Source organism: Onthophagus taurus, chromosome 11, assembly GCF_036711975.1.
Source record: "Onthophagus taurus isolate NC chromosome 11, IU_Otau_3.0, whole genome shotgun sequence".
Lineage (NCBI taxonomy): Eukaryota > Metazoa > Arthropoda > Insecta > Coleoptera > Scarabaeidae > Onthophagus > Onthophagus taurus.
Genome location: NC_091976.1, coordinates 33558242 through 33582549, shown reverse-complemented (window position 1 = coordinate 33582549; position 24308 = coordinate 33558242). Strand labels below are relative to the sequence as shown.

Below are 24308 nucleotides of genomic sequence, written 5' to 3'. Positions count from 1 at the left end.
GATTTTTTGTTAATTATTCAATAACTATAAGAAATATGTCCCACAAACTATATATATTTGTTATCAGAAGAAAATAACAAATTATTTTAGGTCATAGCCAACTATGGTTCCCATTTAAAAAAATAAAGTTACGTCAAAAATCTCGAAAATAAAAGATGGGATAAAAATTCTACCTACGCCACTGAATTCTTCGTAAAAAGTTGTCCATATAATGTTTTATTTATAATACTCCATCTTTGATAATAAGTGAGATATTCGCGATTGTCGTTTTCGCAAAATTTTCAGTTTTTGCCGATAGGGCGAAAACAAAAGACGATAGCTGTTCGGAGTTTTCGGCATTAGCATTTTCTCGAAAAACGAGATCATGACATGTAAGCTACTTTTTTTCTATCTCTTTTAGTTTCGGAGATAGCCTATGCGGACATCGAAATTGGGACACCCTGTACATTAAAAGTTCCTTTTTGATGAAAACACTAACTTTTTTGTAGTTTTCTTATGAATGTAATGTTCATTTACATTTTTTTTGGCAATTGCATTAGCTATCATATGTCAAAGTTTGATGGTGAGCTAATAAATCACCCTGTATATTATTTAAAACAATTAAAAACAAACATGTTTATTTATTTACTTTTATTTTTCTTTGTACATTTCATTTACAAAAATAACTAACATTTATGACACTCTTTGCGCATCAAGAAACTCTATTCGATTTTTTTTCGATGTTATTAACAAAAAATAATTTACTATACCGCGTGTTTTTTTTTTACATACAGTTTAAAAAGGCTGGATTTTCTTTGAGTTTACAGAAAATCGATATAAATCGGGAATCACATACACAATACACACGTCGCTACATTTTTCGGAATCGCTGCTACATGTACAATATCTACAATTAATTAATAAAAAAGATTCGGTTTGTTTTTTGTGTAAAATTAATTACAATAATTATATAAATTAATATAATTTATGGTTTTAATTTTTTTTTGGTTTACAAAAAAAAGTCGTACAAAAATATACAAAAATAACAAACAGTACAAAAAAAAAAAAAACGGAAATTAGTTTTGTTATGGCTAAAAATGGCATTCGAGAAGCACTATTAGCTAATGAGCACAATGTTTTCGTTTTTTTTATTACAAATTACTATTTACATACAGTCTAAAAAAGTAAAAAAATACGATTTCACGTTTATTATAAAAATATAATAATATATACACATTTTTATTGCAGTCATTAATAGCATTCATTTAATTAAAAAGTCATTTATTTATTTTTTTTTTCTAACTAAACTAAAAAAATGTTTAATTCCACAACTTTAAAGTTAAATTTTCCATTACACAGCCGAACACTAAATCTTTATTAATTTAACTTTCCATATTAAAAAAAAATTCACTAAAGTCTCAGTTCAGTGTCCACCACAGTTTTCGATCTACTTTGAGGTGGTTGTCTTGGAATCATATGATGAGCTGTAGACAACCCTGGAGTGACTAACGGTGAAATTGATGGTGATTTTGTTGCTAACGGTGATAAAGAAGGTGAAAAACTCGGTGACATCGCCGCGGATGTACTAAACGTCGCCCCGGAGGCATCATGACTTATCGGTGATCTTGGTAAAATAATAATTTGGTTATGATTCGGATTATGATGACTAGGACCAGCTCGTGAATTAATCACCGATCTCGGTGCGACGCTCGTTATTAACGGCGGGGGAATATTTTTCGCTGGTACGATAGAATTTTTACTTTTAACGCTTGAATTCCCACTCGTCGCGCTTTGAACTGAAGCGGTATCATCTTTTAATCGCGCTATTTCGGAGAAAACGTGGGCTAAGGGTTGATATTGAGGCCCCCAGTCTAAAAGATAATCCCAGTTATAACTTCCAGCAAGTTCTTCTTCGCTATGTACAATTGAACTTAACGATCCGTTCATTGATGGTTGATGGGTTACCGTTGGAACATCCCCGTAACCTATCGCCATAACATGATCCATCGCCGTCGTTAAATTATTCGCGTTTGAATTTTCATCCGATGAGCTAGCTCTATCTGAACCGGCGACGTCGTTTAATTTGGCGTAAAAATTTGAGATATTTTCAGCGTTACCGTCTTCGTCAAACATGTGTAAACTATCTAAAGGTACGGATTGATGACTATTTCCCGGTCTTGGATCTCCACATAATCTCGTCGCGGTTTGCGCCGCGCTTCCGTTATTAACAATTCCTAATCTCGCTAAATATTCTTGGGTATTCCTTACAGAAACATCCGATAAATTATCTTCGTCATCATTTTGTCGGTGAATCCCCGAATCCCTTTGTAACGGACCCTCATTAATCATCCTAATTTCTTCGTCTTCGCCATCATCACCTTCTTCAGCTGATCCCCTCCCGCTGGAACCCGATTGTTCCGATCCCGATAATTCTGAAGTAGTCGCCGCCCCCGAATTTGAACTAGCAGCGTGTCCACCACCGTAAGGAGGAATTTCGTCGTATTTCGGTGGCGCAAATTGATTGTTGGAGAGCCCCGGGGTGTTTCTAATCGGAATTGTATCAAAAGCGGAAGGATCGACGTAATTATTTGATGTACTAACCGCTTCGCTCCCTAAATTGGGCTTATTTACTTTCTTATTTTTCTTATTCCTCATGTGTAAAAACACAAAAACAGCCCCGAATGTTATTAATAGCAAAATTAATGAAATTAATAACCCCAAAGCCCAATCGGCGATCCCGCTCGAATTTTGAACCGTTTTTCCATCTTTGTTATTAATAGCTAAATTTGTACTAATATCGTTTAAGGGATCAATCGAAATTTCAACAACGGTCATATTAGTTAAGGATCCTTGCCTTCCAGAACTTGCTGTTATCACCAAACTCACATCGCGACTCGAAAATAATTCAGCGTTATCAAACTTCTTTTTAATAATAACAGCCCCCGTTGTTCTATTTATTTTAAAATAAGGATTTTGAGTCGTCAATTGATAAACAACTCTTCCATCCGGTCCTTTATCCCTATCCGTAGCCGTAACATGCCCAACAATATCGCCAAATTTAATCGAAGATCCCAACCCAAATTTATAAGTTCTCTCCGTAAATTGCGGGTGAAACTCATCTTTACTTTCAATTTCAATTCGAACCTTAACAAACGCCGATTTCCCCCCAACGTCACTCGCTTTTACAATAAAAACGTATCGATTTCTTTGTTCGTAATCAAAAACGGCGTTTGTAACAACCACCCCGCTTAAAGCATCGATATGAAATAATTTCGACGCGTCATCATTGTTTGTGTAAACTTGATGATTCGTCGATGACACAATCGAGTAATTTAAAAATCCAAAAACGCCTTTATCCAAATCGGTGGCTTGTGCTGTAAAAACAGCTGTTCCAACAGCCTCGTTCTCAGCGACGAATTCTAAATATTCTTGAACAGGAAATTTCGGTTCGTTATCGTTCGAATCTTCCAAAATGATTTGTAAAGTGGCTAAAGTACACAAAGGATTTGGAGCTTTATCGCAAGCTCTAATCACTAAATTATGTACATTCAAGCCGTTATCGTAATCAAGGGTGTTATTAACAAGAAAATCTCCGGAATCATCGATCCTATATAAACCTAAATCATTTCCTGATGTTATATCGTAAAGGATTTCTGAATGTAACGTGTTCGCTTGATCGTTATCTTTTGCGGAAATTACAGAAATGGTCGTTCCTACAGCTACGTCCTCTTTAATGGTGTACTCGTAATCTTCCTGTTCGAAAACTGGAGCGTTATCGTTGGTATCATCCACAGAAACTTGAACGGAAATCATTGAATAATTCGATGAGTATCCAACGCCGGTTGATAATTTTAAATTATAAAAATCTTTGTGTTCTCTATCGAGAGTTTTAACCAAAATAATGACCCCACTCGGATTCGCAATCTCAAAAACACCATCATCGTTACCTTCTATTATTAAGTAACTAATTTTGTTTTGTCCCGAATGCGGCAAATGTAAAATTTTCGTCCCTTTTGGCGTATCTTCAGGAATTTGTACTTTGTAATCTTTATCTTTTTGTCTCGGTTGTCCACCTCCGCTGTTCACCTTAACTCGAACGGCCGCTAATGAGTGAAGAGAAGGAGTTCCTAAGTCTTCGGCTTTTACGGTTAATTGATAATCGTGAATTGGGACGGAAATATTGCTTTGATTAACGCGAATCGTTCCGCTGTAATCGTCTATTAGAAATCCTTGAATTTGATTGACGATTGAATATTTTATTTTTGCGTTTTCGCCGGTGTCCATATCACTTGCGTTTACGGAAATTAAATCGATTAGATTTGTTGAATGTCCATCTAAAACAAAAAAAATATATAATTATAATTTATATAATTAATTAATAATTAATTTTAACATTTTATTATTGATTTTTATTATAGGTTAACGAGGATGGAGAGATTAAAGAAATTGATTGTGATCTTTTTGGAAATCCTTAAAAAATTCGAGGAAATATGAAAAGTATTTTGGTGTGTGTCAAAATGGTGGAAATTGATTGGAAACATCTTTAGATTATATGATAAAACCAAGAAAACTTAATATCTTTAATGGCGATGCTTTCCAGGAAATTTAGAATATGTGAAAAGCTGGTTTGCGTGAATTAAATTGGTTCTAATCAAATTAGAAGGTGAGAATTTGTAAGTATTGACATAAATAATAATTAATTATCACTAATATTAATAATATTAAAATTCTCTGATTGAAGGTCAAATCTGATGAAGAGTCAAAGAATTTGGCGGAAAAAAGACAGTGGTTCTTATTTTATCCCAACTTGCTTTCAAACATAAATAGAGCATGAATGCTGATTTTTTACCGATTTGACGTCATGCGTGGAACATACGGAACTAAGGTACCCTTTTATTAAATTTAATTTAATTTGGAAACGATTATATTTTTTCTTATAAGTCTTCTCCTCTTAATCATGTGGTTAAACTTTTATGCGACCTTTCTGAACTAGGTTGCTTTAACAATGACTAATCTAAACGAGTCTATTGGTGAAATTCTTCAAGCTATCATTAGATCGTTTATCGTCGCGACAGAAATTCTTCTGCAGTTACTAGTGGTGATGGTCTTATTGCTGCACCTGTGAACATTGCCGCCAGCGGCGTGCCTTCCACCAAACACAGTTTATTTCATAATACTCATGGTTAATTGTTACTTGGCTAAGTCTTATATGAAAGAACACTTATATAAAAATGCTGTCAGATATATATTATCCATTGTGCTATTTTGTATTGATATAATATTCATGTCAATACCTCAGCCGCAAGCGACCTCAGCTATCTCCAATGAAAGACTTTTTATATTAAGGTGCTGTCAAACATCAATGATAACTGTCCCATTTTGTAGCGATATGATATTCATGCCAATGCCTCTTCCGCAAGCGACGTCTGCTAAGTTCAACGATATCATTTATTTTGGGTCCTAGTTTGTACGATAATCATACAACACTCTAACAAAAGATCAATTATATTAGAGCACTGTTAGATGAATTGTCAAGATTCCCTGAAACTGTCCCGCATTGAATTCAAGATAATGCCTCGGCCGCAAGCGACCTCGGCAAAGACAAACAATATCGTCCATTTTGGGTTCTAGATTGTGTGATATACATGCCAGACTCTAGCGAAAGATCATTTTTAGCAGAGCATTGCCAGGTAAATTGCTAAGTTTACTTGAAACCGTTCCGAATTGCAATCGAGCCAATGCCTCGGCCGCAAGCGACCTCGGCTAAGTTAAACGATATCATTCATTTTGGGTTCTAGTTTTTGTGATAAACACGCAACACTCTAACGAAAGATGATTTTTATTAGGGTACTGTCAGATAAAAGCCAAATTTCTCTGAATCTGTTCTGAATTGCATTCAACCCAATGCCTCGGCCGCAAGCGACCTCAGCTAAGTTCATTTTAGCGATATCGTCCATTTTGGGTTCTAGTTTGTGTGATATAAATCCCAGACTCTAGCGAAAGATCATTTATATTAGAGCACTGTCAGGTAAATTGCTAAATTTACTTCAAACCGTTCCGAATTGCAATCGAGCCAATGCCTCGGCCGCAAGCGACCTCGGCTAAGTTAAACGATATCGTCCATTTTGGGTTCTAGTTTTTGTGATAAACACGCAACACTCTAACGAAAGATGATTTTTATTAGAGTACTGTCAGATAAAAGCCAAATTTCCCTAAAACTGTTCTGAATTGCATTCAACACAATGCCTCGGCCGCAAGCGACCTCAGCTAAGTTCATTTTAGCGATATCGTCCATTTTGGGTTCTAGTTTGTGTGATATACATTCTAGACTCTAGCAAAAGATCATTTATATTAGAGCACTGTCAAGTAAATTGCTAAGTTTACTTGAAACCGGTCCGAATTGCAATCGAGCCAATGCCTCGGCCGCAAGCGACCTCGGCTAAGTTAAACGATATCATCCATTTTGGGTTCCAGTTTTTGTGATAAACACGCAACACTCTAACGAAAGATGATTTTTATTAGAGTACTGTCAGATAAAAGCCAAATTTCCCTGAAACTGTTCTAAATTGCATTCAACCCAATGCCTCGGCCGCAAGCGACCTCAGCTAAGTTCATTTTAGCGATATCGTCCATTTTGGGTTCTAGTTTGTGTGATATAAATCCCAGACTATAGCGAAAGATCATTAATATTAGAGCACTGTCAGGTAAATTGCTAAGTTTACTTCAAACCGTTCCGAATTGCAATCGAGCCAATGCCTCGGCCGCAAGCGACCTCGGCTAAGTTAAACGATATCATTCATTTTGGGTTCTAGTTTTTGTGATAAACACGCAACACTCTAACGAAAGATATTTATTAGAGTACTGTCAGATAAAAGCCAAATTTCCCGGAATCTGTTCTGAATTGCATTCAACCCAATGCCTCGGCCGCAAGCGACCTCAGCTAAGTTCATTTTAGCGATATCGTCCATTTTGGGTTCTAGTTTGTGTGATATAAATCCCAGACTCTAGCGAAAGATCATTTATATTAGAGCACTGTCAGGTAAATTGCTAAATTTACTTCAAACCGTTCCGAATTGCAATCGAGCCAATGCCTCGGCCGCAAGCGACCTTGGCTAAGTTAAACGATATCGTTCATTTTGGGTTCTAGTTTTTGTGATAAACACGCAACACTCTAACGAAAGATGATTTTTATTAGAGTACTGTCAGATAAAAGCCAAAGTTCCCTGAATCTGTTCTGAATTGCATTCAACCCAATGCCTCGGCCGCAAGCGACCTCAGCTAAGTTCATTTTAGCGATATCGTCCATTTTGGATTCTAGTTTGTGTGATATAAATCCCAGACTCTAGCGAAAGATCATTTATATTAGAGCAATGTCAGGTAAATTGCTAAGTTTACTTCAAACCGTTCCGAATTGCAATCGAGCCAATGCCTCGGCCGCAAGCGACCTCGGCTAAGTTAAACGATATCGTCCATTTTGGGTTCTAGTTTTTGTGATAAACACGCAACACTCTAACGAAAGATGATTTTTATTAGAGTACTGTCAGATAAAAGCCAAATTTCCCTGAATCTGTTCTGAATTGCATTCAACCCAATGCCTCGGCCGCAAGCGACCTCAGCTAAGTTCATTTTAGCGATATCGTCCATTTTGGGTTCTAGTTTGTGTGATATACATGCTAGACTCTAGCGAAAGATCATTTATATTAGAGCACTGTCAGGTAAATTGCTAAATTTACTTCAAACCGTTCCGAATTGCAATCGAGCCAATGCCTCGGCCGCAAGCGACCTCGGCTAAGTTAAACGATATCGTCCATTTTGGGTTCTAGTTTTTGTGATAAACACGCAACACTCTAACGAAAGATGATTTTTATTAGAGTACTGTCAGATAAAAGCCAAATTTCCCTAAAACTGTTCTGAATTGCATTCAACACAATGCCTCGGCCGCAAGCGACCTCAGCTAAGTTCATTTTAGCGATATCGTCCATTTTGGGTTCTAGTTTGTGTGATATACATTCTAGACTCTAGCAAAAGATCATTTATATTAGAGCACTGTCAAGTAAATTGCTAAGTTTACTTGAAACCGGTCCGAATTGCAATCGAGCCAATGCCTCGGCCGCAAGCGACCTCGGCTAAGTTAAACGATATCATCCATTTTGGGTTCCAGTTTTTGTGATAAACACGCAACACTCTAACGAAAGATGATTTTTATTAGAGTACTGTCAGATAAAAGCCAAATTTCCCTGAAACTGTTCTAAATTGCATTCAACCCAATGCCTCGGCCGCAAGCGACCTCAGCTAAGTTCATTTTAGCGATATCGTCCATTTTGGGTTCTAGTTTGTGTGATATAAATCCCAGACTATAGCGAAAGATCATTAATATTAGAGCACTGTCAGGTAAATTGCTAAGTTTACTTCAAACCGTTCCGAATTGCAATCGAGCCAATGCCTCGGCCGCAAGCGACCTCGGCTAAGTTAAACGATATCATTCATTTTGGGTTCTAGTTTTTGTGATAAACACGCAACACTCTAACGAAAGATATTTATTAGAGTACTGTCAGATAAAAGCCAAATTTCCCGGAATCTGTTCTGAATTGCATTCAACCCAATGCCTCGGCCGCAAGCGACCTCAGCTAAGTTCATTTTAGCGATATCGTCCATTTTGGGTTCTAGTTTGTGTGATATAAATCCCAGACTCTAGCGAAAGATCATTTATATTAGAGCACTGTCAGGTAAATTGCTAAATTTACTTCAAACCGTTCCGAATTGCAATCGAGCCAATGCCTCGGCCGCAAGCGACCTTGGCTAAGTTAAACGATATCGTTCATTTTGGGTTCTAGTTTTTGTGATAAACACGCAACACTCTAACGAAAGATGATTTTTATTAGAGTACTGTCAGATAAAAGCCAAAGTTCCCTGAATCTGTTCTGAATTGCATTCAACCCAATGCCTCGGCCGCAAGCGACCTCAGCTAAGTTCATTTTAGCGATATCGTCCATTTTGGATTCTAGTTTGTGTGATATAAATCCCAGACTCTAGCGAAAGATCATTTATATTAGAGCAATGTCAGGTAAATTGCTAAGTTTACTTCAAACCGTTCCGAATTGCAATCGAGCCAATGCCTCGGCCGCAAGCGACCTCGGCTAAGTTAAACGATATCGTCCATTTTGGGTTCTAGTTTTTGTGATAAACACGCAACACTCTAACGAAAGATGATTTTTATTAGAGTACTGTCAGATAAAAGCCAAATTTCCCTGAATCTGTTCTGAATTGCATTCAACCCAATGCCTCGGCCGCAAGCGACCTCAGCTAAGTTCATTTTAGCGATATCGTCCATTTTGGGTTCTAGTTTGTGTGATATACATGCTAGACTCTAGCGAAAGATCATTTATATTAGAGCACTGTCAGGTAAATTGCTAAATTTACTTCAAACCGTTCCGAATTGCAATCGAGCCAATGCCTCGGCCGCAAGCGACCTCGGCTAAGTTAAACGATATCGTCCATTTTGGGTTCTAGTTTTTGTGATAAACACGCAACACTCTAACGAAAGATGATTTCTATTAGAGTACCGTCAGATAAAAGCCAAATTTCCCTGAATCTGTTCTGAATTGCATTCAACCCAATGCCTCGGCCGCAAGCGACCTCAGCTAAGTTCATTTTAGCAATATCGTCCATTTTGGGTTCTAGTTTGTGTCATATACATTCCAGACTCTAGCGAAAGATCATTTATATTAGAGCACTGTCAGGTAAATTGCTAAGTTTACTTGAAACCGGTCCGAATTGCAATCGAGCCAATGCCTCGGCCGCAAGCGACCTCGGCTAAGTTAAACGATATCGTCCATTTTGGGTTCTAGTTTTCGTGATAAACATGCAACACTCTAACGAAAGATCATTTATATTAGAGTAATGTCAGATAAAATGCCAAATTTCCCTGAAACTGTTCTGAATTGGATTCAAGCCAATGCCTCGGCCGCAAGCGACCTCAGCTAAGTTCATTTTAGCGATATCGTCCATTTTGGGTTCTAGTTTGTGTGATATACATGCCAGACTCTAGCGAAAGATCATTTTTAGCAGAGCATTGCCAGGTAAATTGCTAAGTTTACTTGAAACCGTTCCAAATTGTAATCGAGCCAATGCCTCGGCCGCAAGCGACCTCGGCTAAGTTAAACGATATCATTCATTTTTGGTTCTAGTTTTTGTGATAAACATGCAACACTCAAACGAAAGATCATTTATATTAGAGTAATGTCAGATAAAATGCTAAATTTCCCTGAAACTGTTCTGAATTGGATTCAAACCAATGCCTCGGCCGCAAGCGACCTCAGCTAAGTTCATTTTAGCGATATCGTCCATTTTGGGTTCTAGTTTGTGTGATATACATGCCAGATTCTAGCGAAAGATCATTTATATTAGAGCACTGTCAGGTAAATTGCTAAATTTACTTCAAACCGTTCCGAATTGCAATCGAGCCAATGCCTCGGCCGCAAGCGACCTCGGCTAAGTTAAACGATATCGTCCATTTTGGGTTCTAGTTTTTGTGATAAACATGCAACACTCTAACGAAAGATCATTTATATTAGAGTACTGTCAGATAAAAGCCAAATTTCCCTGAAACTGTTCCGAATTGCATTCAAGCCAATGCCTCGGCCGCAAGCGACCTCGGCTAAGTATTTTAAAAAGAAAATAATAAAATTTAAAATAATTTCTTACCTGGTAAAGTTGCATAATAAGCATTTTGTGTAAAAACCGGTGGATTATCATTTATATCAGTCACTCTTATCGTTAAAGTGCTATAAGCAATATGAGCACTATCAGAAGCACTAATCCTTAAATTGTATTCTTGTTGATTTTCAAAATCCAATTTTTTCTTTAAAATAACTTTACCGTTGTATCGATCAATACTAAAGTTTTTCAAAGACTCCTTATCGTTATCGGCTGCAAAACTATACACCAACGGAGGATTAGTATCCACATCATTCGCAGTTACGCTCGTAAGAACCGTTCCAACATTTGTGGCTAAAAAATAAATGCAACAAATAAACAAAACAAAAATTAATTAAAGTTACAATCAATTTACCTTCACTAACTGTAATAATACTATGAGGTGGAAATGTAGGTTGATTATCATTGATATCAACGACTTTAATATGAACCCGCGTAGTTCCGGTCATTTGAGGTACACCTTCATCCGTCGCAATAACGGTTAATCGATAAATATCTCTAATTTCCCGATCCAAAACGATATTAGTCCTTAATATTCCACTAAAAGCGGGTTCGATTTTAAACGCATTATCGTGATTACCATCGACTATATGATAAAGAATCCTCGCGTTCTGACCTTCATCCGCGTCGAACGCAAAAACTTGCAAAACCAATTCGCTTTTGTTGTTCCCTTCGAAAAGGGACGCGGAATATTGTTGTTGCGAAAATTTCGGCGTGTTATCATTTTGATCGGTTATTTGAACGATAACGTTACAATACGAGTGCAAAATCGGGTTTGAATCGGTTTTAGCTTCGATCACTAAATTAATTTCCTTTTTTATTTCATAATCTAAAAGTCGATTATCTTTAATTTGAATTTGTCCCGTTTCCGCGTTAATGACGAAAATGTTGTCCTCGTTTCCTGCCCCGAAAGAATAAGAAATTTTTTGTTTCCTCCCGTCGTTTCTCACGGCGATTACTTGAATAACTTCTTGGTAATTATCAAGATTTTCGGGTAAATTAATTCGATAGGTGGCGTTTTGAAATCGTAATTTTGGGGAATGATCGTTTGTTTCTCCAATTGATATTTCGATTAATCCGGTTGAACTTTGTGGGGGATTCCCTTTATCGGTTGCTATTACGTTTAAGTGAATCACTTTTCCGTTTTCGCTTCCTAAGCTTTGGGATGCGGATAAAATCCCGGTGTTGGGGTTAATTCGGAATTTATTTGAGTGATAACTTGAGGGTGAGAGGGAATAAACGATATCGGAGTTGGTTCCTTGGTCGATATCTTTAGCTGATACTTGTAAAATTGTGTGCCCCGGTTGGATGTAAGCGACTACCTTTTCTTTGAAGGGGTATTTAGTAAAAATCGGCTTATTATCGTTTGCGTCTAATATGGTAACTGTTACAGGAACTTTTTGAAACCTCGAATTGTATTTGCCACCATCCGTAGCGACCACGTAAAATTGATACGACGATTTTAGTTCTCTATCGAATAATCCCGCGGTTGTAATAACCCCGGTTTTGTTATCGATGCGAAATAACCACTGACTTTCGTTTGCTAACGAATAAATTATTTGCCGATTAATTCCTAAATCGGGATCGGAAGCGTGGACTTTCATCACTGAGGTGTAAACAGGAACGTTTTCTATGATGCTAGCGAAATAATTCGGTAAATCAAATTTTGGGTCATTATCGTTTTGATCCCCAACGTGAACGGTTATATTACAATAACTTTGAAGGGGAGGATTTCCTTTATCTTGGGCTGAAATCGTTAGGTTATATTTCGGGTGAGTCTCTCGATCTAAAGGTTTCGCTGAAAGCTCGCCGGTTCTTGGATCGATCGAAAATTTATTTCCAATATTTCCACTTGAAATACTATAAATAATTTCGCCGTTATTTCCCGTGTCTTTATCGCTCGCTATGATTGTGTGAATAATCGAATAATCAGCGTTTTCGGGGATGTACAAACCGTAGCAAGAACCCGGAGTGAATTCGGGGGCATGATCGTTTGAATCCGTTACGGTTACGTGAAGAGTGGCCAGATCAAATTTTGATGAGCCAAGATTACTTGTGACATAAATCGGGATTTCATAAGAATCTTTTAATTCCCGATCCAAAATTTTTTGCGTTTTCACTATCCCATTAATCGGGTGAATCGTAAAAGCATCATCGGCGATTCCATTTGGAATGCTGAAAGTTAAATTTCCTTCGTCGTCTTGTTGCGGGGATCTTGCAGCTACTTTAATAACGAAGGTGTTGATTTGGACGTTTTCTTGGATGTTGGCGTAATAAAGCGAGTTGATGAATCTTGGGGGGTTTTCCGTCGATGATTGGCACGCTAATTTAAGTGTTAAATAAGCGTGTCTTGTTGGGGAACCGTGATCGCTGGCTGTTATGTTTAAAAGAAATAATTTTTTGTCGTTTGCGTTAACGGATCGGGCCAAAGTTATAATTCCGGTGTCGTAACCCAAAGCGAAAGTGTTTCCTTCGTTTCCCCCGGATATAACGTAAGTGACTCTTCCGTTATCCCCTGAGTCGCTATCAACGGCTACGATTCTACTTACAAGCATCCCAACGGTCATTGAATCGCTGAAGAAAATCGTGTTAGTTGGGGGTATAACGAATTTTGGGACATTATCGTTTGAGTCTGTTATCAAAATTCTAACAGTTGCTGAAGTGCTTAATCTCTCAGAAACGTTTAATGATTGATCGGTGGCTTTAATAATGATCGTGTATTCTTGCAACGTTTCGAAATCTAACGGGGAGGCTAATACTAAAGTCCCAGTTAAAAAATCGAGACTAAAAACGTTCGGGGAATTCTTGAAAATCGTATATCTCAAATCCCCGTTGCTTCCCGAATCAGCATCGGTTGCTGTAAAATTATAAATAACACTCCCCACTTCAGTATCTTCCGATAATTGAATCGTAATGGGGTCCTCCCCCCAAATCGGGGCGTTATCATTAACATCGGCTACATCAACCCTTACGGTAACAGCACTACTTTGAGGGTTATTCATAGCGCTCGTATCCAAAGCTCTAACTTCGAAGCGATATTCCGCAAAAAATTCGCGATCTAATTTTCGCGCAACCACCAAAGAACCCGTGTTTCGATCGATATCAAACGCGTTATTGACGGATTCGGGCATTAAAGAGTTAAGGGTGTAAGTGATATGCCCTCCGGAACTTCCGGTGATGACGTTTTCTTGATCTTGATCCGATGTGGCAACCGATCCGACTATAAACCCGATCGGAACGTCTTCTCGTACTCTAAACACAAGACTTGAACTAGTAAACGTTGGTCTGTTATCGTTTAGGTCTAGGACTTCAACTCGTAGCGTTCTGATCGTTTGTCGTTGAGGATTTCCATTATCAGTGGCGGCTACCGATAACCTATAAATTGTTTTGTCTTCGTGATCGAGGATCATGCGGGTTCTAATGACACCATTCACTGGGTCGATGCTAAACACCCCGTATCCATCTGAATCTCTTCGTTTTAAAATCGAATAAGAAACGGTCGAGTTATTCCCGTTATCGATATCGATCGCTTTGATTTTGACCACTTCGGTTCCGGGAGGTTGTTCTTCTCGGACGCTTACAACATCCTCTTGTGGATCAATAATTTCCGGATCGTTGTCGTTGACGTCCGAGACGAAAATCTTCACCGACACTCTCGTGCTTCTCGATGGAGATCCTTGATCTCTAGCTTCGATTACAAGGTCGTGGACTTCCTTTAATTCCCTGTCGAGAATTTCTTTGGTGACTAGCTCACCTGGAACAAATATTTTAAATAAATAATTAGTTAATTGCCCAAGACGTAATTATGAAGTGGTTTTGAAGATTAACGGATTAGAATTTTTTGTTATCAATTTCCCGAAACGAGCACAGCTGTACCCTTTTACTATCGCGGCTTCCGAGTGCTGGCGTTCCCCCGGCGTGAAGTATCTCCGCAGGAATCCGCGTTGGGGCTAAGGGGGTTCGCGGGGAAGCGGGGGCCGACCCGTCGGGCCGCATTCCCGCAAAACTCCGAGAGGACTTCGCATGGTCCGCTACACCATTCACTTGCAGATTTACTACTCGCGTAGAGAGACGCCGTTGCCCCCTTGAATCCCCACCGGGGGCCCCCTTTTTGCACAAACCTCGTCCGATTCGATTCCCGCTCTACGTTAAACGCTTCCAGGAAACGACGTTCACGTCGCCCGTCCGTCACCCGGCCGAATTAGAATCGAGAACTCGAATGGTTTATATCTCATTCTATGAAAATGTAAGGATAAAATTATCGTTAGAGTAAAAAAATTGAAGTGACAAATGTTTGAACACGCCCAAAAATTTTCAATTTAAAACGATGCAAAATAACTTTTCGAAAGTGATCGCGAGCCTCTCCTTTATTTCTATTCAAGCTTCAGATATGTATTTATGCGCTATTAATTTTACAAGGCCCCGTAGACGCTTGCCCATTGAGATTCGCCGGCCGCACGACGACGACTACGACGAGCTAATGTACAATTATATATTGTATGCAGATCGGGGGACTGAGTCTCGCGGTGGCGTTTGAAAACAACCGACCGAAATGAAAACTAAATCGTCTTTGCCGTTTCGGTTTTCCGATTCCCATGATCCCACCTTAATATTTATATAGTCACTTATTAAAGGAGTTTTCACCGCGGATAATTGATAATAAGTACAATAACGCCACACCAATAACCAATTAATTTACAACCAGGAAATGATTTAACCTTAGGACATCGAACTTCTTTTAATCTCTTTATATTTATATTTATAGTGGTCACTATAAATGGTTGACATTAAATAATCAACAAACAATAATTGTAATAAATCAAGTTGAGTATTTCATTTACATAATAGAAAATTAAAAAAAAAAAGATTTAATGAAATGCCAAGTTGGTTTATGAGCAAAAACAATTTTATTATAATTACATACTAATTACTTTCGACTCTTTGAAATTGTCATTTCTTGTGCCTACGGCTTGTGGTAAATTGCGGTAGCCGCTTATAGTGGCCGCGGTCACGAACGACGATGAGCTATTAGCACCGAAACAAATCCAATCCGACGAATCTGTGTTAAGACAAACGCGCGTACAAATCCGTGTGCAATCGATTCGAATCGAATGCTGGAATAGTACCGTTATCTTCTGTACATATTCAATAAAAATATTCGTTTATATACAGGATGTTTGAAAACTTCCCATCTTAATTTTTCTTCTAAAGAAAAGGCTTAAATCTTAAGAAAAAGGAACATGAGAGAAGGTATCGGTGGAATATCTAAGAAATATTAAAAATGTATGTAAAAAAAATAGTATTCGAGTTTAGCCCTGTGTCTGTTAAGACCGTTAAACCCGAATGTTTCTAGTTCTGGACCTAGTGTTAGTTCTAGTTTAAGTTTTAGAACTAACACTAAACCTAGCACAAGAATAAATAAATAATATATACAGGGTGTCTCACGTAACTGGTTCGTTAGAACTTTTTAGGTGCCACTATTCGTACAATTTTGAAATTTTGGTAGTATGGGTTGTTCAGTCGGAACTTTCGATCTAAAATATCTTCAAGATCCGGTCTACCGGAAATAGACCATAACTTCGTTATTTTAAATGGAATGCTATAGTTTTTATTGTACCTTTTAATTGTACGTAAAAAAATATGTTGACTTTCATAAAAGTTATTGGTACCTAGGTTTTTCGTTTTCGAGTTATTTTGATTTTAAGGTTTTTTTGGCAAATTTCACCATGCTCTTTAAAACCTAAATTGGCACGATTACTCTTCAGATGCTCTCAAATAAATTGTCATATATTGTATCAGAGTATCTTATACAGGATGGTCAAAAATTGAATTACCGTTTCTCCATATTCAATGGGGAGAAAGTCGAAAATTTTAAATGGAACGCCCCATATTTTATTAGCCTACACGAAAGGGAATTTAATTCTCTACAATTGAAGGGGTCGGGAGAAAAAAGTGCCAAGCATCATTTTGGCCTAACCGAATTTAGCAGTGCTGTCTATGAGTAAATTGAACAAATTACAAGCAGCACTGTTTAGATTTCAATTATTGCCGTTAGATTGCTCTGTATTTGCATTGCATTTTATTACCTCAACTGGTTGTTTGCAAAGTTTTGGGGAAAACAGTGTCAAGCTCCTCATGAGAAATGGAGGGAAAGAGGAAATGTGTTAGAAATCTTAAAGATTATTATGAAAACCTAGAAGACTTGTATGAAGAATTTGATGACAGTGACAGCGATCCCAATTATTTAGCAACAAACCCTCCCTACACCAAAACTGTCATGTGGACCTGCATTTTACTGCAGGAAACTGTGGACCTATAACGTAGGTATCCATAACTGCACTTCTGGACAAGGTTTTATGTTCATGTGGGATGAATCAGTTGGAAAAAGGGGTAGTGATGAAATAGGAAGCTGTATTGTAAAGTACTTATTAGTAGCAAATGTCCACGCAAAGAAGTTGGTAATATTTACCGACAACTGCGGAGGACAAAATAAAAATTGGAACATAATGTCGCTTTGGTCACACCTTGTAGCTAGTAAACGTTTTGAAACAATAAAACATTACTTCCTGATAACTGGGCATACTTATCTTCCATCAGACCGTGACTTTTCAAAAATAGAAAAGTATCATATCAAGCACTACCAAAATGTGTACAGTCCTGGGCAATGGAGAGAGATAGTAGCAAAGTGTGGAACAAAACACTGAACTTCATCGTAACATGCATGATGAGTGAGGATTTCCTCGATTTGTCTAGGGTGCAAGAGACCTACTTTAACACAAAAAGCAAGTTTTGTACAGATGGTGTTACTCCTCCACGATTTTCCAAAGCTATTTGCTTTAAATTTGACAGCGAAGAACCTTTTCAAATGAAACTCAAACACTTGATGAACGAAGAGTTTTTAGTGTTGAACCTAAAGAAACGTGGAAGGAGTTCTATTCCAGCACTACATTTAAAAAGAAATGCGCCCAACAAAATCAATAAGAAAAAATTAGATGATGTCAAATCCTTGATGCAATACATTCCTCCCATCTACCATGGATATTACAATGACCTACAGTCTTCCGCTGAAGTAGACGACCAAAAGGAAGATGTTGTGGTAATATAGGCCTATTTGAAAAGTACCTTTTTGGTTAAGAGTATTTTTTGTCGATGACAGTGTGTGTTTTAATAAAAGTACAAACAAACCTAATGTCTTTTATTTTTGGGGAAAAAATGCCAAGCAAGATTATTCAGTGCATATTTTTCTATACAACCATTTTTATCTTATAATAGCGTTTTTTTTTACCTACATCTTCACTTTTAACGGTATATAGATACATAACCTTTGTATTAAAAAACTTTGGTTTGTTGTCTGCACTAAAATGTTATTTATGGATTTAGCCAAACTTTCAACTTGCTATATCTCAAAACAACAAACATGATGCTTGGTACTTTTTTCTCCCGACCCCTTCAATTTATCTATAAACATTCCTATATTTATTTATTGTAGTTTCTCTTATATTCGTAAATTTATCAAAACATGCAGAAAATGCAGGAAACCGTTTGTATTTGTTTGTTTAATTTATTTCTATTATTATTTGTACTATTAACTACGATTGATAATCTTTTAGTTTACTAGCTTTTACTTACCAAAAATAACAAACAGAATCAAATAAATGAAACTATTAGAACAAAAAGTTAATGACAAGAATTAGACTGACAAGATTACATCTGAAAAGTAATCGTACCAAAGTAGATCTTTTTTTAATGAACTTTGGCTGAGATATGGAGTTTTAAAGAGCATGTTGAAATTTACCAAAAAAAGTTTAAAACCAAAATAACTCGAAAACGAAAAACGCTAGGTACCAATAACATTTATCAAAGTCAACCTATTTTTTTAAGTACAATTAAATTGTGTAATAAAAACTATAACATTGAATTTAAAATAGCGAAGTTATGGTCTACTTCCGGTAGACCGGAAGTGGCGGCCATCTTGAAAATATTTTAGATCGAAAGTTCCGAATGAACAACCCATGCTACCAAAATTTCAAATCTCTACGAATAGTGGAACCTGAAAAAGTTCTAACGAACCAGTTACGTGAGACACCCGTATATTATAGCGCTGTATAACAATTAAAAGCAGAACGGGCTAAACTCGATTGTTTCTAGTTTTAGATCTAGTGTTAGTTCTAGTTTAAGTTTTAGAACTAATATTAGACTTAGAACTAGAAACATTAGTGCACTAGAACTAGTGTTAGTTCGAAAACCAAAACTAAAACTAACAGACGCAATAATAAATATAACAATGTCACACTGAATAATAACTAAAACACTAAGTCTTCTAAAAAGAAATGTTAATATTTTGAAAAAATTCAAAAAAAAAATAGATATCCAAATATTGCCAGAATCCAAAAAGTTTTCAATTTATAGCCGATTTATTACAAATTCCTTAGCCTATAATATACGGCCTCAATATATCTTAAAAAGGCTATATAAATATCTAGGTTTCCATAAATTAAATTGGAAAGTTTTCAATTGAACATCCTGTATATGTCTGTATAAACTTACCGCTTATCGGGTTGATCTGAAAACTGGCATTACTCGGGATGATGCTGTACTTGATAGATCCGTTAGGTCCAACATCCAAGTCTTTGGCGGAAACACTACCAACAACCGTACCACGTCTCAAGTTTTCTTCTACGATGAATTCATAGGATTCCTTTGAAAATACGGGATCGTTGTCGTTAGCATCTAAGATTTTGATGATGACGCGAGTTAATGCCGATTCGGAAGGAGTTCCGTTATCGGTCGCCGCTATTGTAAGATTATAAAGATCTTTCGTTTCTCTATCGAGTGTTCCTTTAAGATAGATCCATCCGCTATTTGGAAATATCCCAAAAACATCGCTGTCGTTGTTGATGTTGTTGTTGTTGGTGGTGGTTTTGGTGGAATTCGATGTGATTCTGTAGGTTAGTCTGGCGTTGTTGCCGGTATCCGAATCCGTCGCGGTGACTTGAAGGATCTAAAAGAAGAGAATTATTGGATTTTACAGTTTTATAAATCGCCCCAGACGGTAAAATGTCAACAATTCTCGCGCTGTTTAACTAGAACCGACCGGGAGCTGGTAATAATCGGCCGGAATCTAAAAAGGGACAAAAAAAGGAGACCGCGGCCGGTGAGGTAATGGCCACTTACCTGCGAGTTAATTGGTAGAGTTTCAAGAATTTTCGCGGAGTACTCGTTCCTCTCGAATATCGGCGGGTTATCGTTCACGTCCTGAACTTCCACGGAAACTGTTAGGTTTGCCGATAATTGAGGAACACCTGTATCTGTAGCGGTTATTATTAAACTGTGCCTATGCACGGTCTCGTAGTCCAAATTTCTCGTCAGAGTAAGATGACCCAACTTGGCATCAACATCGAATATCCCCCCGCTTGCGGCTTTATTCGCTATTCTGTATTTCACGACACCGTTTGGTCCTGAATCTCTATCCCGAGCGTGAGCGGCGTATAAAGGTACGCCAATCTCAACGTTTTCAGGGACGGAAATCCTCACAGTGTTTGATTCGAATTCCGGTGCATTATCATTGACATCTTGAATTTCGATATTAACCTGGGTGTGTCCGTATATGGGTGGATCACCGGTTTTGACTTGAATGTTGAGTAAAACGGAGCTTCTGGTTTCGTGGTCCAATGTGGAAGCGGTCCTAATCGCGCCGGTCACAGCATCTATCCTAAAGTAGCCATCGGGGTCACCCGAGTATATCGAGTATCTGATCGGCTGGCGACCGCCTGCGAACAAGGAAATTAATTATTAAGATTAATGCTAATTACGGGTTAATTATCGCGTTTTCATAGCACCATCTATCGATGGGCGCGGAAGGGAAAAAACGAGACTCTTTATTAATTACGTTCCTTTTGTTTCTTGGACTCCGTTGGGAGTCCGACTTCGAACCGTGCCCGGTTCTATTGGAGCTCTTTGTGAGCGCGATATTGCTTCAATTTGTTACAGTTATGGCCGGGGCACATCTATTCACACGTAGTTGAGAGTAGAGTCAGTGTGGAATGTGGTATAGGCGAGAGAACGCGATCGCCGTGGTAATTTATAATTCCGGGGCGCGATTGAGTATTCAAGAGATGTGGACGCGGATCTATCGAAAGTTTTTGGTTTTGACGATTTTATTAGAGCGACGAGGAGGATAAAGATGAAGATGAAGATGAGGATGATGAGGATGAGAAGAGTTTGAGGAGGAGGCGTTAGAAATTGTTCGTCAGAACAATGGCGTGTACTACGGGATACTAGTGCCCCCCGCTAGTAAATACAACGGACTTAATTTGTAGGTCCGAGGAGCGCGATAGAAGACAGATTGGTCGGGTATACAGAGACCGCTTTTGTATTCGCGTCTCGGCGCGTCCGGCCCGTTTAGACGCCGTAAATAAGTCGACGACGACGATGAGGAGAGACGGAAGAGACGAAGAAGACGAAGAACGAAGGAGGAAAGATCGAGAGTTAACAAAAACAACGGGCCCAGTGTTATTTTACAATTTATGCTCGCAATAGCGTCGATACGTCTTTCCCGGGCGGCGGAATCCCGCGATTAATGTGTTTGTCACCCGGGGAAGCCGGTGTATGTGCTCAAAAATTAGCCCGTTTCAAATTAAAAGGGGTCTTGTAGCAGTCAGCGGACGAATTTATAAATCCGAGACGGCAGTGTATCGAGTTTCTTCAATTTTTTTGGAAGGAGTCGTCCGCGAGACTCGCCAAACAACTCGCCGAGTTTTAAGGCGACTTCACATCGCCCCAACCTCAACTTATTCGGATCCCAACTTCTATACGCCGAGCAATAATATACGAATCGGGCGCAACATCTCTTAACAAAACGGGAAAAAAGGGGTAATATGTTACCCTCGCCCCCCTTGCGTAACCCGATGAATAAGCAAATAAAACCCATAAATAAAAACGCCGCGACGTTTCCACCGTGTACCGTTCTCTTTGTTTGCATTTACAGTCTTTTAAAGAAATTTCGCATGCGTCCGTATTGAGACGAACAAGATGCGAACTCCAAACCTGTTCGTGCAGACTCCAACATGCGAATACAAAGTGGAAAAAACAGATTATCTTTTTCAATTCAATATTATTCTTCAATGAAAAAACATTCAAAATTTTTTTAACATTTTATCAAAAATTTCATTAAAATTTTTCACCGAGGCAGTGATTCAACTATCCAAAAAGTATACAGTAAGACTTTATACAATATATAAGCTTCATCTGAGGCGGTGGAGAGTAGTTAGTAGTGAAATAAGGCACAGTGACGTATTTAATGCAAATGTGTTAGGTAGAAGCTGACCCTTCCATGTAGCCATGAGAAAGAGTTATTTGCACGTTCTATAAATTAAATATTTTGCAAAGAAAAAGTTTTGCTTGGCACAGATGACGTCCTTAAGACAACTCAGAGTTTTCGGTCGTCTTAAGAGAAGCACGGCTAAACCCGAATCTTTCTAATTCTAGGTCTTGTGTTAGTTCTAGTTTTGATTCAATAGAAATATGCAACATAGTGATATCTTATGCTAACCAGCGCTACCTACCACTGTCACTAGAACTAACATTAGGCATATAACTAGAAACATTCAGGTTTGGCCGTCTTAAGAGACGCACGGCTTCTAGATTTATTCTAGAGTTAGTCTAGTTTTATTTGTTATTCAGCTCTAGATTATTGTATATTTTATCGAGGTTTCACTGTAATGTCAAATTATATTGACATGTTACATTTTGTGTGTAATTAGGTACGCCCTGGATTCTATGGAAATATATTTCAGTATGTAGTATGTTTCGGGACTTGATCCTGTTGCAAGATCCAACTGTTTCCAAGGCCCAATTGTATAGCATTTTGTTTCATATTCAAATATTGCCATTTGTGCATTATATTATCGATAAAAACTAAAGTCCCTACTGCTGAAGCGGTCATAGTCCCCACACCATAACAGATCCATCCCTATGCTTAACTGTCGGTAGAAGATTTTTTAAATCTAGCGCCTTCCTCCAAATTTTACCTCTACCATTACATCCAAAAATATTGTATTTTGATTCGTTTGTAAACATCACCCTTTTCCATAAATCCATATCTTTTTCTTTGTGCATTTTTGCGAATTCAATAAGTATCTTTCTATTCACGTCGCTAATGTAGGATTTCTTTCGTGGTACTCGTTCGTTATAGCTGGTAGATCTCTTCTCACAGTATCTGCACTTACAGTGTTATTAACTTAATTTTGAAGGTTTTCTATTATTTTTGGGGCGCTTGTCCAAGGATTTGCAATAATTTCTTTTCTAATGCTCTAACGTTCATCTCGGGGAGTTAGCAGCACAGTGCATTCTCAATATTTCTGGTATCAACAAACTTTTTAGTTATGTACTGAATAGTAGAAGCAGTTTTGTCAAGTATTTAGCTATTTGACGTATGGAACGACCCTTATGCAATTTTATGACAATTTTTCTAACTTCTACGCCTGTTTCTGTTCTTCGGGGTGTATAAGCTTTAATCTAGAGTAAACTATATATAGATTTTATTTATTTATATAATTTTAGATTGTACCGGAAATTTCATTATGACATCTGGCAACCCTAGTTGTGTACAAGCCTTGAAAGAGAGAATTTTATTCGTTGTCCCTAATATATGTATTCTAAGCCGGATCGTGAGGTGTTTCCCGAGCCATCCGCCATTTTCGAGCGTTGTTTCGTCACGTACGGCGAGCCGGATTATGTATTTTCCGTACCTCGGTGGCTGGAACCGGACGAGATTTATGGCGATCGTGCAGCGCTCGGAGGAGCGCAAGAGCACATCTCCCGGTGTCGAAAAGCGCCTGTTTTACATATCTACGTGCACCTTCGATCTCGCGACGCGGCGTCTAACAGTCGCGTTCTTCGCCAAACTACGTACAACCGAGATAGGTTGATGAGAACCCCAAGAAATTAATCTAACGAAACTCATCCGTTAAGACGAAGGGAAGTTAAGACATATATATTTTAAGAGGAATCTTTTTCTGTATGCAGTTGGTAATAGATGCAAATATGAATGTTAGGCAACCACTAAGCGTTAACGACGATGGTCGTTTCTTCGCTGCAATTATGTCGATCGCCGCGCTATTCCGGGAAATTTATTGAGGAATTGATCGATTCGCGTTCGTCGGCAATTTGCTACTGCATCAAGAAAATATGGGTTGTCTTTTTTTTCGTTACAAATTCACCCGTATTACCACATAAATTACTTGGTTTTTTTCCGAGGCGCCTTGCTACAAAAAACCCTAGAAAAACGTTGGGAAAAAACTTTGTTCGACCCTCGCCCACTTGTACCATCTCGAAAACAAAGGGCTCCTCGACTCGCGGACGCCTCTGTGTCCGTCTCCGGCTTCGCGCACGTTATTTATTGCCCGGCTAAAAGTTCGCCATAGCAAACTTCCGAAAATCGTCTCAAACGGGTTACCGACGTATGAGGCAAGCGGCGGGGACAAGGGGGCCGCGTTAACATGCTCGGGCGGCGCGCCGAGCTTTTTGGACCTCGATACATTCGAGACCAGGTTAAATAAAAATAAGGCTAGGAACGATCAGGTCCGTAACAAATCCGTTTTAGAATTAACCCA

At 38.3% G+C, this 24308-nt stretch overlaps 1 protein-coding gene across 2 annotated transcripts in view; it reads right to left on the bottom strand.

Moving 5' to 3' along the window:
• Positions 1 to 615: 615 nt before the first annotated feature.
• LOC111423548 (dachsous cadherin-related 1) overlaps positions 616 to 24308 on the bottom strand; it is a 186784-nt gene continuing 163091 nt past the window's right edge. For both annotated transcript variants that reach the window (XM_023056794.2, XM_023056795.2), the window contains 5 exons: positions 19870 to 20465; positions 19243 to 19696; positions 11051 to 14449; positions 10684 to 10989; positions 616 to 4313 (listed from right to left, as the gene is read on the bottom strand). In XM_023056794.2, coding sequence (XP_022912562.2) covers positions 1390 to 4313; positions 10684 to 10989; positions 11051 to 14449; positions 19243 to 19696; positions 19870 to 20465 — 7679 coding nt within the window. In that variant the 3' untranslated portion in view covers positions 616 to 1389. The remainder of the gene's footprint in view (positions 4314 to 10683; positions 10990 to 11050; positions 14450 to 19242; positions 19697 to 19869; positions 20466 to 24308) is intronic.